Here is a 12,922-nt window from a genome sequence, read left to right as displayed (position 1 = left end):
CAGTCGTGGAAACCTTGTCAGCCGGAAGAATGATGATGGATCGGTCAGCTTTCAGATCACAGATAGCCTGGGCTTCGGCTGTGGTGATGTTGGGAGTAGGATTAAGGTTTTTCAAGAAAGATTGAGAGGCAAGACTGGAAGTGAGAAATTCCTGGAAGGTTTGGAGAGGGTGATTTTGAGGAAGAGGAGGTGGGTCCCGCTGTGATGGAGGACAGAACTGTTGCAGGCAGGGTTCAATTTGGGTAGTGTCTTGGGGAGTTGGATCATTAGGAGTGGGATCAGGATTATTTTTCTTCGTGGCAAAGTGATATTTCCAGCAGAGAGTATGAGTGTAGGACAGTAAATCTTTGACAAGGGCAGTTTGGTTGAACCTGGGAGTGGGGCTGAAGGTGAGGCCTTTGGATAGGACAGAGGTTTCGGATTGGGAGAGAGGTTTGAAGGAAAGGTTAACTACTGAATTGGGGTGTTGTGGTTCCAGGTTGTATTGAGTAGATGGGAGAGACTGGGTCTGTGTGCAATGAGAGGAGGTTGAGGTTTGTTGGAAAGGTTGTGGAGGGTGAGTGAGTTGCCTTTCCGGAGGTGGAAACCAGGAGATTGGATAGTTTTTTGAGGTGGAGGGTGGCATGCTGTTCTAATTTGCGGTTGGCCTGTAGGAGGATGCTATGTACAGCCGGTGTGGATGTGGGAGAGGAAAGATAGAGGACTTTGATTTGGGATAGGAGTTGACGGGTGTGTTCATTGGCCGAGTCGATGTATAGGTGAAGGTTTAGACGGGTGAGGGCTATGGATTGTGCTGTTTGGAACTGGTATAAGGACTGATGGAAAGAAGGATTGCAGCCAGAGATGGGAACTTTAAGTGTGAGGCCTTTGGGAGTAATGCCAAATGTCAGACAAGCCTGAGTGAATAAAATATGGGAGCGTAATCTGGCTAGAGTGAAGGCATGTTTGCGGAGGGAATGTAAATAAAATTTAATGGGGTCATTGTAGGGATGTTGTGAGGTTGACATGTCTGCTTGTGTCTGTGTATGTGCGGATGGATATGTGTGTGTGTGTGTGTGTGCGAGTGTACACCTGTCCTTTTTTTCCCCTAAGGGAAGTCTTTCCGCTCCCGGGATTGGAATGACTCCTTACCCTCTCCCTTAAAACCCACATCCTTTTATTTTTCCCTCTCCTTCCCTCTTTCCTGACGAAGCAACTGCCAGTTGCGAAAGCTCGTAATTCTGTGTGTGTGTTTGTGTGTTTTGTTCATGTACCTGTCTGCCGGCGCTTTCCCGCTTGGGAAGTCTTGGAATCTATATATATATATAGAAAGAAACTTCCATATGGGAAAAATATGTTAAAAACAAAGATTCGAAGACTTACCAAGCGGGAAAGTGCCGGTACACAGGCACAATAAATAAAACACACAAACACAGAATTTCTAGCTTTCGCAACCCAAGGTTGCTTCGCCAGGAAAGAGGGAAGGAGAGGGAATGACGAAAGGATGTGGGTTTTGAGGAAGAGGGTAAGGAGTCATTCCAATCCTGGGAGCGGAAAGACTTACCTTAGGGGGAAAAAAGGACAGGTGTACACTCGCGCACGCACACACACACACACACACACACATATCCATCCCCACATACACAGACACAAGCAAACATTTTCATGTAGCAAACATTATAGATAGATAGATAGATAGATAGAGAGAGAGAGAGAGAGAGAGAGAGAGAGAGAGAGAGCAGGTGCCATGCATTCTGCATTTTTGGTGTTACAGGTGTAAGAAAAAAAAAACTGCATACTTTCAGAGCTAGCTGTGGACATCATAGAGGAATGTCCCCCTTTTGTTTACTGCAGTCTGGAAGTCATTGAGAGAAGGTATGAGGCTTGAGAATTGTAGTGAATTGCACCTCCCACCCTCTCCCCTACCCCAGTGTAATCAAATGTCTTTTATTGTGCGGAAATAGCCAGAAAGACTCATTACTTCATGATCACACGATTGTTTGTCAGTTTGGGATCCTTACAATAGGGGGAATGGAGAAGATCCAAAGAAGAGCAGCGTATTTCATTATAGGTTTGTTTATAAACCACTAAAAGTGTCGTGCAGATGCTCAGCCGACTTTAGTGGCAGACACTATAGGAGAGGCGTTGGTGCTGTTTATTCTCAAAATGACAAAAGCATATTTTTCTAGAAGAGTCAAACAATATATTGCCTCGTAATCTGTATGTCCCGCGAAAAGATCACAGAGGAAAAACTGAGAGTGTTTAGAGCTCAGTCGGAGGCATACCACTTATTGTTCTTCCAGCAAACTCTTCACAACTGCAACAGGAAAAGGGGAAGTAACAGTGACAGAATATCTTCTGCTACAAAGCGTAATGTGCCTTGCGGACTATAGCTGTAGATTTGTGTGGAGTCTCAGGGGAGAAAGAACATTGGCAGATTGCACGTTTATGCAGCAGCAGCACGCACCGTGCTGGTGTGTGATAGCATTATGTACACAACACGGTAACTCATGGCTTGGATAGCACATGTTAAATTTCTAAAGTGTTAAGGTTTTAATCTGCACATTATCTTTGAGGTATGTGTGACGTTACCTTTTAACAACACAATGCGAGACTACATGTTTTATATGCGATCCCGAGATCCGCCTTGATGCAGACGATGTTAGATTGCTACTGTGGCTGGTACGTTGTCCAGATCTCTCACCCACTGAAAACGCCTGTCACAGGTTCCTGAGACACTGGCTTTCGTATCTGTTACTCGAGCTTATTTAGACGTAATATGCACTGGGTTAGAGCCATTGTTGCCACAAATCTCATGCAAATTAGTCATGTAGTCTTTGTACTGCACTATATCAGTATTATTATTATTATTATTATTATTATTATTATTACTATTTCTATTACTATTACTATTATTTTCTTCATCGGACCATCTCAGAGCTACATTCAAACTTTAGTTTCAATTCCTTATTTATGGTTCTCTTGTTTTTTTTCCCAATATTCCTTCAGCTGTCTGCTATTGTTTTTAGGAAATGAAGAACAGTATATTGCCGTTATACAAGATTAATTTATTCAGGTTAACCAGTTTTCAGGTTAAAATGCTGTTGTCATCAGAGAAGTTACAATGTTTGTAAACAACATTGCAAAAGATGTTACTTGTCTAGACTGAGGAGCGCAAGTACACACACACACACACACACACACACACACAAACCCAAACCCAAATGTCATTTTTGACAGTGCGGAGGTAATTTAATTTAAAAGTTAAAGTTGAATAAAAAATAAATATAAATGGAGAAAATGAAAAAAAAAAAAAAAAACACTAAATGTGAAAAAACAGTTATATATTGTAAAAGGTCATGTAGATACTATTTTTTGAGTTCTCTCTTTCCTAGTTTTCTCCTTAACTATGTATTTTATTATTCAACTTCACCTTTTAATTACTGAGTCCAAATGTTTCTAAAAGTGAGGTAAGCCTGTTCCACCTGTCTGATCGCCTTTCATCAGCAAAGATCAGTCAACAGTTCGGCTCTCTCGGTACAGTCACATACGACGAAAGCCCAAAGCACCTGAGACTCACTCTGGAAAGAACTTTAACATACAAAAAACACCTTTCCAACTTGGGCAAGAAGATGCAAACACGAGTGAACCTTGTGAGAAAGCTGTCAGGCAGTACACGGGGAGCAACCACATCAGTCCTCCAAGGAGCATCCGTTGCACTGGTATACTCAGCAACAGAATACTGTGCAGCAGTTTGGCTCCGAAGCGCCCGCGTAGTGAAAGTAGATGTTCAACTGAACACAGTTATGAGAGTAATTAGTGGTACAGTCTGGTCTACACCTACTTGCTGGATACCAGTGCTTTCAAACATCTGTCCACCAGACCTCCGTCAAAAGGCTGCTCTTTACAATCTCTGTCAGCAAGTTTCTGAAAACAACTCGATCCCTCTTCGTGACGATCATCAGTCCTCCAAGGAGCATCCGTTGCACTGGTATACTCAGCAACAGAATACTGTGCAGCAGTTTGGCTCCGAAGCGCCCGCGTAGTGAAAGTAGATGTTCAACTGAACACAGTTATGAGAGTAATTAGTGGTACAGTCTGGTCTACACCTACTTGCTGGATACCAGTGCTTTCAAACATCTGTCCACCAGACCTCCGTCAAAAGGCTGCTCTTTACAATCTCTGTCAGCAAGTTTCTGAAAACAACTCGATCCCTCTTCGTGACGATTTGCTATCACTGCCCAGGAAACGCCTAAAATCTAGAACACCAGCATATGAAATGGGAGTCCTTGCTATCCACAGGATTCGACCAGGACCCAGAGTGGAAACGTGAGTGGCAAGTTATGAGAACCCGAAACCACGATCTAGTAGGCAATCCGACAGTTCCAGTTCCAGGCTTCCACCAGGCGCGGGAGGTGTGGGTGCAGTTAAACAGATATTGGACTCGAGAACATGCTCAAGTGGGGCTTTTCAAGTGACAGTGTGTGTGACTGTGGTGACACCCAAACAGTGAACCACCTTGTGAATCGGATGCTTCTCTGGTGGCACTGAGAAGCTCCATCAAGCATCCCACAAGGCACTCTGCTGGATCGAGTCCATCAACATCAGAGTGTAGTCACAGCAATTTTAAAACTTGTCTACAATATATATTTTCACATGTTCATTTTTATGTATATTTATTTGTTTTGCTAAATGTGTATTACTGCAATTGATGACGATGATGACAACAACGATAATAAACCTTTTAATTTGCATTACCACCACAGTGTCAGAAGATGGCACTTACTGTATGTTTATGCCTCAATGCAGATCAATAAACTCTTGTCCAGTGTAAAAAGGTTGAGTTCTTTGACAACTTAAACCAGTTGGACTGAATATCAGTTAACCTGAGTAAATTAATCCTGTAGAATGTAACAGTATACTGCTTTTCATTTAGTATTGTCTTGTTCTACCAAGAAGCAATTGAAGAATTGGTTAACTATGTTGTGAAAATAAATGTCGTGTGGTGGGAGCCTCCCAGTGGGTAGACCTGATGGCCCGGTGCAAGTCTTTTGAGCTGACGCCACTTCAGTGCCTCGTGCGCCGACGAGGATGAAATGATGATCATGAAGACGACACAAACACCCGGTCCCTGAACAACCCAGGCCCTCAGGCATGACGAGTCAATGCGCTGTCCACTCAGCTACGGTGTGTTCTGTCTTCCGGTCATCTTTTTCTCAACACTTCTGATACATTTTCTTTTTCAATAAATTTCCTTTTAATGCCTTATTTTGGTGTGTATTATTCATTTTTAATTTACCAAAATGAGTGAGTGGCCTCTTCATCTTATTATTAGTTTATTTCATCCAAGGATTATCTCACAACGATATTAGAGTTGTAATGGTCAGTAGCATGCACATGCATCACCAGTTACATTGCCTCCAGGTAAGCAGCGTAATATTTGTCATACCGAGTTTTAACATTTAACCTCAGATCGTACCGCCTAATGCATAGATTGTGAAAGCATTTTAATTTTATTGTTGTGATCAATAATTATAGGGGACACTAAAATCAATTTTTGTTGCCTATGGAAACCATTAAATAGGCAACCTGTAGCTGTAAAAAACATTTTTTGCAAACTACAGCTTTGCTATTTATATAGTAAAACTTCAGTATCAGACAAGACATTCTAATGTATTATTTCTTTACGTCAAACTATTTCCAACACAGTTTGCACACAGCAGCACCCACATATACCACTCAATATCCCTGAAAAATTATATCTTTGTACAACATGCAGTTCAAAAGATGTGATGTCATGAACGTATCAATGTGTGAAAAACTTAGCTCTTGCTTAAAATGGAGCACAACTTCTCTGACTATACTCATCTAGTGCTTCATAATGAAACACTTAGCGAATTCCCAGAAACTTTAAATGTTATTTCAAATATTTTCTCAACTTTTTCTCACTTACATCCTTAATGTTAAATGTTTAACATTTCAACTTATCCGTAAAGTAATCAAAAGCCTGAAGCTGTGTGCTATGGGAGTTAATTCTTTAAAGAATTCAGGGGTTTACTGGTCGAAAGCTAAGATCCGAGAAGCAATCGCTGAAATTACTGTTGAAATGTTACTTCAAACTGTGCACAATTTATCGAAGAAATTGCAGGTATGTTTGCACAAAAATTTAGCTTGCCTGCAAGATACCATGTTTGAGAAATAAATTTGCTTTTGTATATTGTTAAATTGGATGTTTTTTTAATATTGATGACAATTTTATTTTTCTTAATGATAGTTAAGTCTTTTTTTCAATACCCTGTTTCCTCGAATCACCCTGTCTTCTGTTAAAATCTTAGAACCAATGATCCTCAAAAAGAAGGCACAGAGTTTTTCATTACAGCAAGTGTATGTTAACACATACGGGTGTTACATTACAACACAGTGAACAAAAGCTGATGCTCTGTATGGAAGCAAAACTTAAAATCCTCAACAACATAGGTGATCTGGAAAACATCCTGAAAGAAGAATAATATCTTGGAAAAAAATTGTTTGCTCAAGATACACGAAGGATAGATAAGACTGAAATCCCATAAAGCGATGAAGGAATTGTCGGACCTGACAGCAGACATTAGAAAACAAAAACTGAAAGTTTGTCACAATGTTCAGGGACTCAAAACAGAGAGGCTTACATAAAAGATTGGTGATATATATTGGATGATGATGCTGCTGGTAATGATGATGATGACACCATATGGCCACCTGGCCTAGTTTGAATCTTTCAATTGGACACCATTTCAGTGACTTGAATTCCCCGGCCAATGAAGCACCCAGCATTCTCAGTCAGGTCACCTAGCCAGGTACTCAGTGGCCCCCTACACTGTTTAACTTTGGTAGTTGGGCAGGAAATTTTATTTCTATCATGGCAGCTCACTGAGGTGCCGTGGGTGCAGTAAGCGAAAAGGACCTAAGTAATCCAGATAGAAGCAGTTCGTATAGTGAATAGTAAAACATTCTCCAAAGATAAACTGTTTGTTAGGACAGGAAGAGAATGAAGTTAAAAACAAAAGATCTTGAACTGAGTATACTCGAGGGATTAGCCCATGGAGAGTGAGTGAGAACCATATGGAATGCCAGAAACATATGGCTAAACTGAACACAGTCGATACCCAGATGATGATGATGATGATGATGATGATGATGATAACAATATCAGTAATAAAAATAACAAACAATAATTACTGCATCAAGTGAGTGCATCTACAAATCTGTGTTGCATACCAGGGAAACATTACTATGTATTTGACATAAAAAAGGCAGCTGAAACATTATTCATTAATAGCATATATTGCAATGATTAAAGATTTCTTAGGGGACTCAGAGTCGTGGTGAATAAGGAAAGATTATTCTGTCGCATTACAAACAGATTATCTCAGTTTACTGCATGTACAAGAGAATCCTGTCTCAAGATGTTAAGTGCATGATAGTAATGTGTTGCAGTGTGATTTAGTGGCTTCTAACAAACTTCGCACATAATCCCAGATCTTTATTAAGCTTCAATCCCTCTCCCCCTCCCCCCCCCCCCCCAACCACACACACACACACACACACACACACACACACACACACACACACACACACACACACACAAAATGATGAAAGGAAATTGCTCAGTACACTAACTACATTTTCACTGTTCCTACAGTAAAATTGCCGCATCAGTCATGATATTTTACTTTTACTTCTTACATACTAACTCTGTTTGCTGACAGTATCACATTTACCATTGAATATGCTTCCAAAATTATAACATTGTATGACACACAATTTAGGAAATGTAATGTCATAAACATTGAGATGCATGAAAAACTAGCTTTTGCATAAAATGGAGTGAAAATTACCCTCACTAAAATTCATGCATTGTTTGATAATGAGAACACTTGAGTAATTTCCAACAAATTTGAAACATAGTTTCAGACCTTTCCTAAACTTTCTTACATGCTTATCATAAAAAAGTGAGCATGTTTACTTATTTAAAAAGTAATCCGATGTCTAAAGCTGTTTTATGCACTAGAATTTGATTCTTCAAATAGCGGGGGAAGGGGGTCGTGGTGGTGAGGTAGAAGGTTTACTGCTGGACACTAAATGGCAATTCGGCATGAACTGGTCTTTGTTTGTTAATCAGTGCTTACAATATCCCAAGGTTATCAACTCAAATTTTAAAAATTTCTCCTTCTCTGAATCGCCCTGTACTTAATGCCCCTGTCCCATTTGTTTTTGCCAGCTCTTAATGTTTAACCCTAGAAATACCAATGCCTTTTCCATAATGTGTACTGCCAACAAGTGGTACTTTATTTTTAAAAAAATTAAAAATACAAATTTTGTTAATTGTTTGTCATTTTTCTGAACAACATACTTTTGAAGGATTTAATGATGTGTAATTAGGGCCGAGAGCCTGAAAATATTGACTATGACATTTCTTGTGGAAAGTTTTGTATACTAAGACATATCAATCGGGCTTCAGTTCTTAGACTAAGATTAGCTGAAAAAGTTGAAGCAATTCCAGTCTGGCAGAAGATTTCGTTGAAACAATAAGTATTTTCATCAACACTTTTAAAATGTAGGGTATACGATTAGAGTACACTATTTACAAAAGCTGTGCATAAAATAAACCCCCTCTGCCACCCCACCCCCACCCCCACCCCCACTCCCCTTTTGGTATAGAAAAGCCAGTATGTGAATGTCGAACGTAGTGCAAGAAATTGTTTATGGTGACATTTTGTTATCTTTTACACCGACAGGACAACGGTGTTTCTGCCGCCTGCAAATCCAAAGTCACAAGAGGGAGAGGCGGGCTCTTCAGTTGCGCCAGCTGCTTGCCGCGGGCTCACCAGTCCGCCGGCCCTCCGCCGTCTCGGAGTCCGTCCTGCAGCCAGTATCACTGTGCAGTGTTAAGATGTGTTACCAATGCCCGCAAGATGCCAGGTGTCGTGTGTCACTCTTTCCCCAAAGACGAACACTTGCGGCGCGAGTGGATCGCGAGGTGCAGGCGGCCCGACGTAATCAACGTGAGAACTGCACGGGTGTGCTCTGTACATTTTCGGCCAGAGGACTACGTACGAGATTTGAGAAACGAACTTCTCGGATTACCCTTGAGAAAGAAATTAGTACCCACAGCAATACCCAGTCTGAACATTCCGAGGTGGGACGAAGGTGACATTGTGGAATGCAGGGATATGAGCAAACAGGTAAGAAGTCAGTGTGTGAAATTATTTATGCTAAAAATGCTTTGCATAAATTAGTTAGGGTTTACCAAATTATGGTACCATGTGCTTGTGATTACCACAAAAACTATATTTAGTGGAGCTGTATATTTTGATATCTAACTGTATATACGGAGTTAGCAACAACAAAACTCACAGCTTACCACTTCCCATGACTATTTATGAAAGACTCTCGCACAACTAGCGACTAGCTGGTGTAGACTGACTTCTGCCTTTTGTCAGATGGTTACGTATCAGTGCAGTACGAGGAGCGCAGCTCTGCTAGTGGAAAATGTTTTATTCAATTCAGGAAAGATAGCTATAGTTGCACGCTACATTTGTTCTCAGTCATTTCAAGAAACACGTAAAGTATTGGTAGAAAAATTTCTGACTGTTGGTATCCCAGTGAATAGTAGCTTATAAGATGTGGTTCAAGATGTGTTTGGTTTCAAAGGCAAAACAAAATGGCATTTCTGATGTTGAAAGAAGAGTTACAAACCCCTTCCTGTTCAAGTTAATTCACTGAACGCCAGGTGCTGGATGGTGAGGAACCCTCAAGAGATATTTGAACATTCCACTTCACAGTGAGAAAGTCAGTGTACGGCCTGTCATCTCTGGTAATGTAAATTGGGACAACATCAAACAGCGGAGGAGTGGTACTCAATTGTCAACTTTAGGTTACAATATCTTGAAATGAAATTAACATTTTACAATGCAACAAACGGCACTGATTACGTATTTGTTTATATGTTCAGATGTGCTAACAAAACTAACGGGGTTTCATTTAAAAAAAACTTAGGTTTGTGTTAAAAAACATACTTCCGTGCATTTTTTTTAGTTTGTATTAACCAGTTACACTAGCCCCTCTCCTCACATCCGGTCTGTGGAATCGATTCGTCAGTATTTGATGTGGTTTACTAAATATATCCAGCAGTAATGTTATATGACTCACCCTGTATACTGCAGCTTTTTTCCGTGAATTAATACCTAAAGCAGGGGTCGGCAAGTAGTTTTCAGTGGGGTCCGCATTCAGTGTAAAATTTTTATTGAGGTCCAGAAAAAACTAATAATTAAAAGGTACTGTTTTTTACACTACTGGTCATTAAAATTGCTACACCAAGAAGAAATATAAACGGGTATTCATTGGACAAATGCATTATACTAGAATTGACGTGTGATTACATTTTAACGCAATTTGGGTTCATAGATCTCGAAAAATCAGTACCCAGAACGACCACTTCTCGGCGTAATAACGGCCTAGATACTCCTGGGCATTGAGTCAAACAGAGCTCGGATGACGTGTACAGGTACAGCTGCCCATGCAGCTTCAACACAATTCCACAGTTCATCGAGAGTAGTGACTGGCGTATTGTGACGAACCAGTTGCTCGGCCACAATTGACCAGACGTTTTCAATTGGTGAGAGATCTGGGGAACGTGCTGGCCAGGGCAGCAGTCGAACATTTTCTGTATCCAGAAAGGCCCGTACAGGACCTGCAACATGCGGTCGTGCATTATACTGCCGAAATGTAGGGTTTCACAGGGATCGAATGAAGGGTAGAGCCACGGGTCATAACACATCTGAAGTGTAATGGCCACTGTTCAAAGTGCTGTCAATGCGAACAAGAGGTGACCGAGACGTGTAACCAATAGCACCCCATACCATCACACCGGGCGATATGCCAGTATAGCGATGATGAATACATGCTTCCAATGTGCGTTCACCGCGATGTCGCCAAACACGGATGCGACCATCACGATGCTGTAAAGAGTACCTGGACTCATCCGAAAAATGACGTTTTGCCATTCGTGCACCCAGGTTCGTCGTCGAGTACATCACCGCACGTTGTTCTGGATCTGGATTTCTATTAAAGGAACATTTTTTCGTTACTGTAACTCGCCGTAAAGTTCAACATATCTTCCTTACTTTATAGTTATTGAAAAGGTTAATGAAAATTATGAGGGGTACAGCAAATGCGAAGTGTGTCTTCGAGGTGGGCGTCCGTCAACGTTGACCGATGTGTGTTCTTCAAATAATTCATTTTCGTAAACGACGATTCGCATATACAGGGTGGTCCATTGATAGTGACCGGGCGAAACACCTCATGGAATAAGCATCCAACGAAAAAACTACAAAGAACGAAACTCGTCTAGCTTGAAGGGGGAAACCACATGACGCTATGATTGGCCCACTAGATGGCGCTGCCATAGGTAAAACGTATGTCAGTTGCATTTTTTAAATAGGAACCTCCATTTTTATTACATATTTGTGTAGTACGTAAAGAAATATGAAAGTTTTAGTTGGACCACTTTTTCGCTTTGTGATAGTTGGCGCTGTAATGGTCACAAACGTATAAGTACATGGTATCACGTAACATTCTGCCAATGCGGAAGGTATTTGCTTCATGATACATTACCCGTGTTAAAACGGACCATTTACCAATTGCGGGAAAGCTCGATATTGTGTTGATGTATGGCTATTGTGATCAAAATGCCCAACGGGCCTGTGCTATGTATGCTGTTCGGTATCCTGGACGACATCATCCAAGTGTCCGGACCGTTCGCCGGATAGTTACGTTATTGAAGAAAACAGGAAGTGTTCAGCCACGTGTGAAACGTCAACCACGATCTGCAACAAATGATGATGCCCAAGTAGGTGTTTTAACTGATGTCGCGGCTAATCCGCACATCAGTAGCAGACAAATTGCGCGAGAATCGGGAATCTCAAAAAAGTCGGTCTTGAGAATCCTACGTTAACCTCAATTGCACCAGTACCATATCTCTACGCACCAGGAATTGCATGGCGACGACTTTGAACGTCGTGTACAGTTCTGCCACTGGGCACAAGAGAAATCACGGGACGATGAAAGATTTTTTGCATGCGTTCTATTTAGCGACGAAGCGTCATTCACTAACAGCGGTAACGCAAACCAATAATATGCACTATTGGGCAACAGAAAATCCACAATGACTGCGTCAAGTGGAACATCAGCGACCTTGTCAGGTTAATGTCTGGTGAGCCATTATGGGAGGAAGGATAACTGGCCCCCATTTTATCGATGGCAATCTAAATGGTGCAATGTATGCTGCTTTCCTACTTAATGTTGTACCGATGTTAGTACAAGATGTTTCACTGCATGACAGAATAGCGATGTACTTCCACCATGATGTATCTTGGGCACATAGCTCGCGTACGGTTGAAGCGATACTGAATAGCATATTTCATGACATGTGGATTGGTCATCAAAGCACCATACTGTGGCCCACACGTTCACCGGATCTGACGTCCCCGGATTTCTTTCTGTGGGGAAAGTTGACGGATATTTGCTATCGTGATCCACCGACAACGTCTGACAACATACGTCAGCGCATTGTCAATGCATGTGCGAAAATTATGAAAGACTAACTACTCGGTGTTGGGAGGAATGTCGTTACACGTATTGCCAAATGCATTGAGGTTGACGGACATCATTTTGAGCATTTATTGTATTAATGCGGTATTTACAGGTAATCACGCTGTAACAGCATGCGTTCTCAGAAATGGCAAGTTCACAAAGGTACCTGTATCACATTGGAACAACCGAAATATAATGTTCTAATGTAGCTATGATATGTATTTTAATTTAAAAAACATACCCGTTACCAACTGTTCGTCTAAAATTGTGAGCCATATGTTTGTGACTGTTATAGCGCCATCCATCACAA

At 41.2% G+C, this 12,922-nt stretch overlaps 1 protein-coding gene across 1 annotated transcript in view; it reads left to right on the top strand.

Annotated features, from left to right (window-relative positions):
• Positions 1 to 12,922, top strand: part of LOC126295370 (uncharacterized) — a 154,496-nt gene that overhangs the window by 53,337 nt on the left and 88,237 nt on the right. Inside the window, exon 5 of the mRNA XM_049987851.1 lies at positions 8,757 to 9,203. Coding sequence (XP_049843808.1) covers positions 8,934 to 9,203 — 270 coding nt within the window. The 5' untranslated portion in view covers positions 8,757 to 8,933. The remainder of the gene's footprint in view (positions 1 to 8,756; positions 9,204 to 12,922) is intronic.

The sequence above is a fragment of the Schistocerca gregaria genome, chromosome 11, assembly GCF_023897955.1.
Source record: "Schistocerca gregaria isolate iqSchGreg1 chromosome 11, iqSchGreg1.2, whole genome shotgun sequence".
NCBI classification, from domain to species: Eukaryota; Metazoa; Arthropoda; class Insecta; order Orthoptera; family Acrididae; genus Schistocerca; species Schistocerca gregaria.
This window is presented reverse-complemented; position numbering and strand designations above follow the sequence as displayed.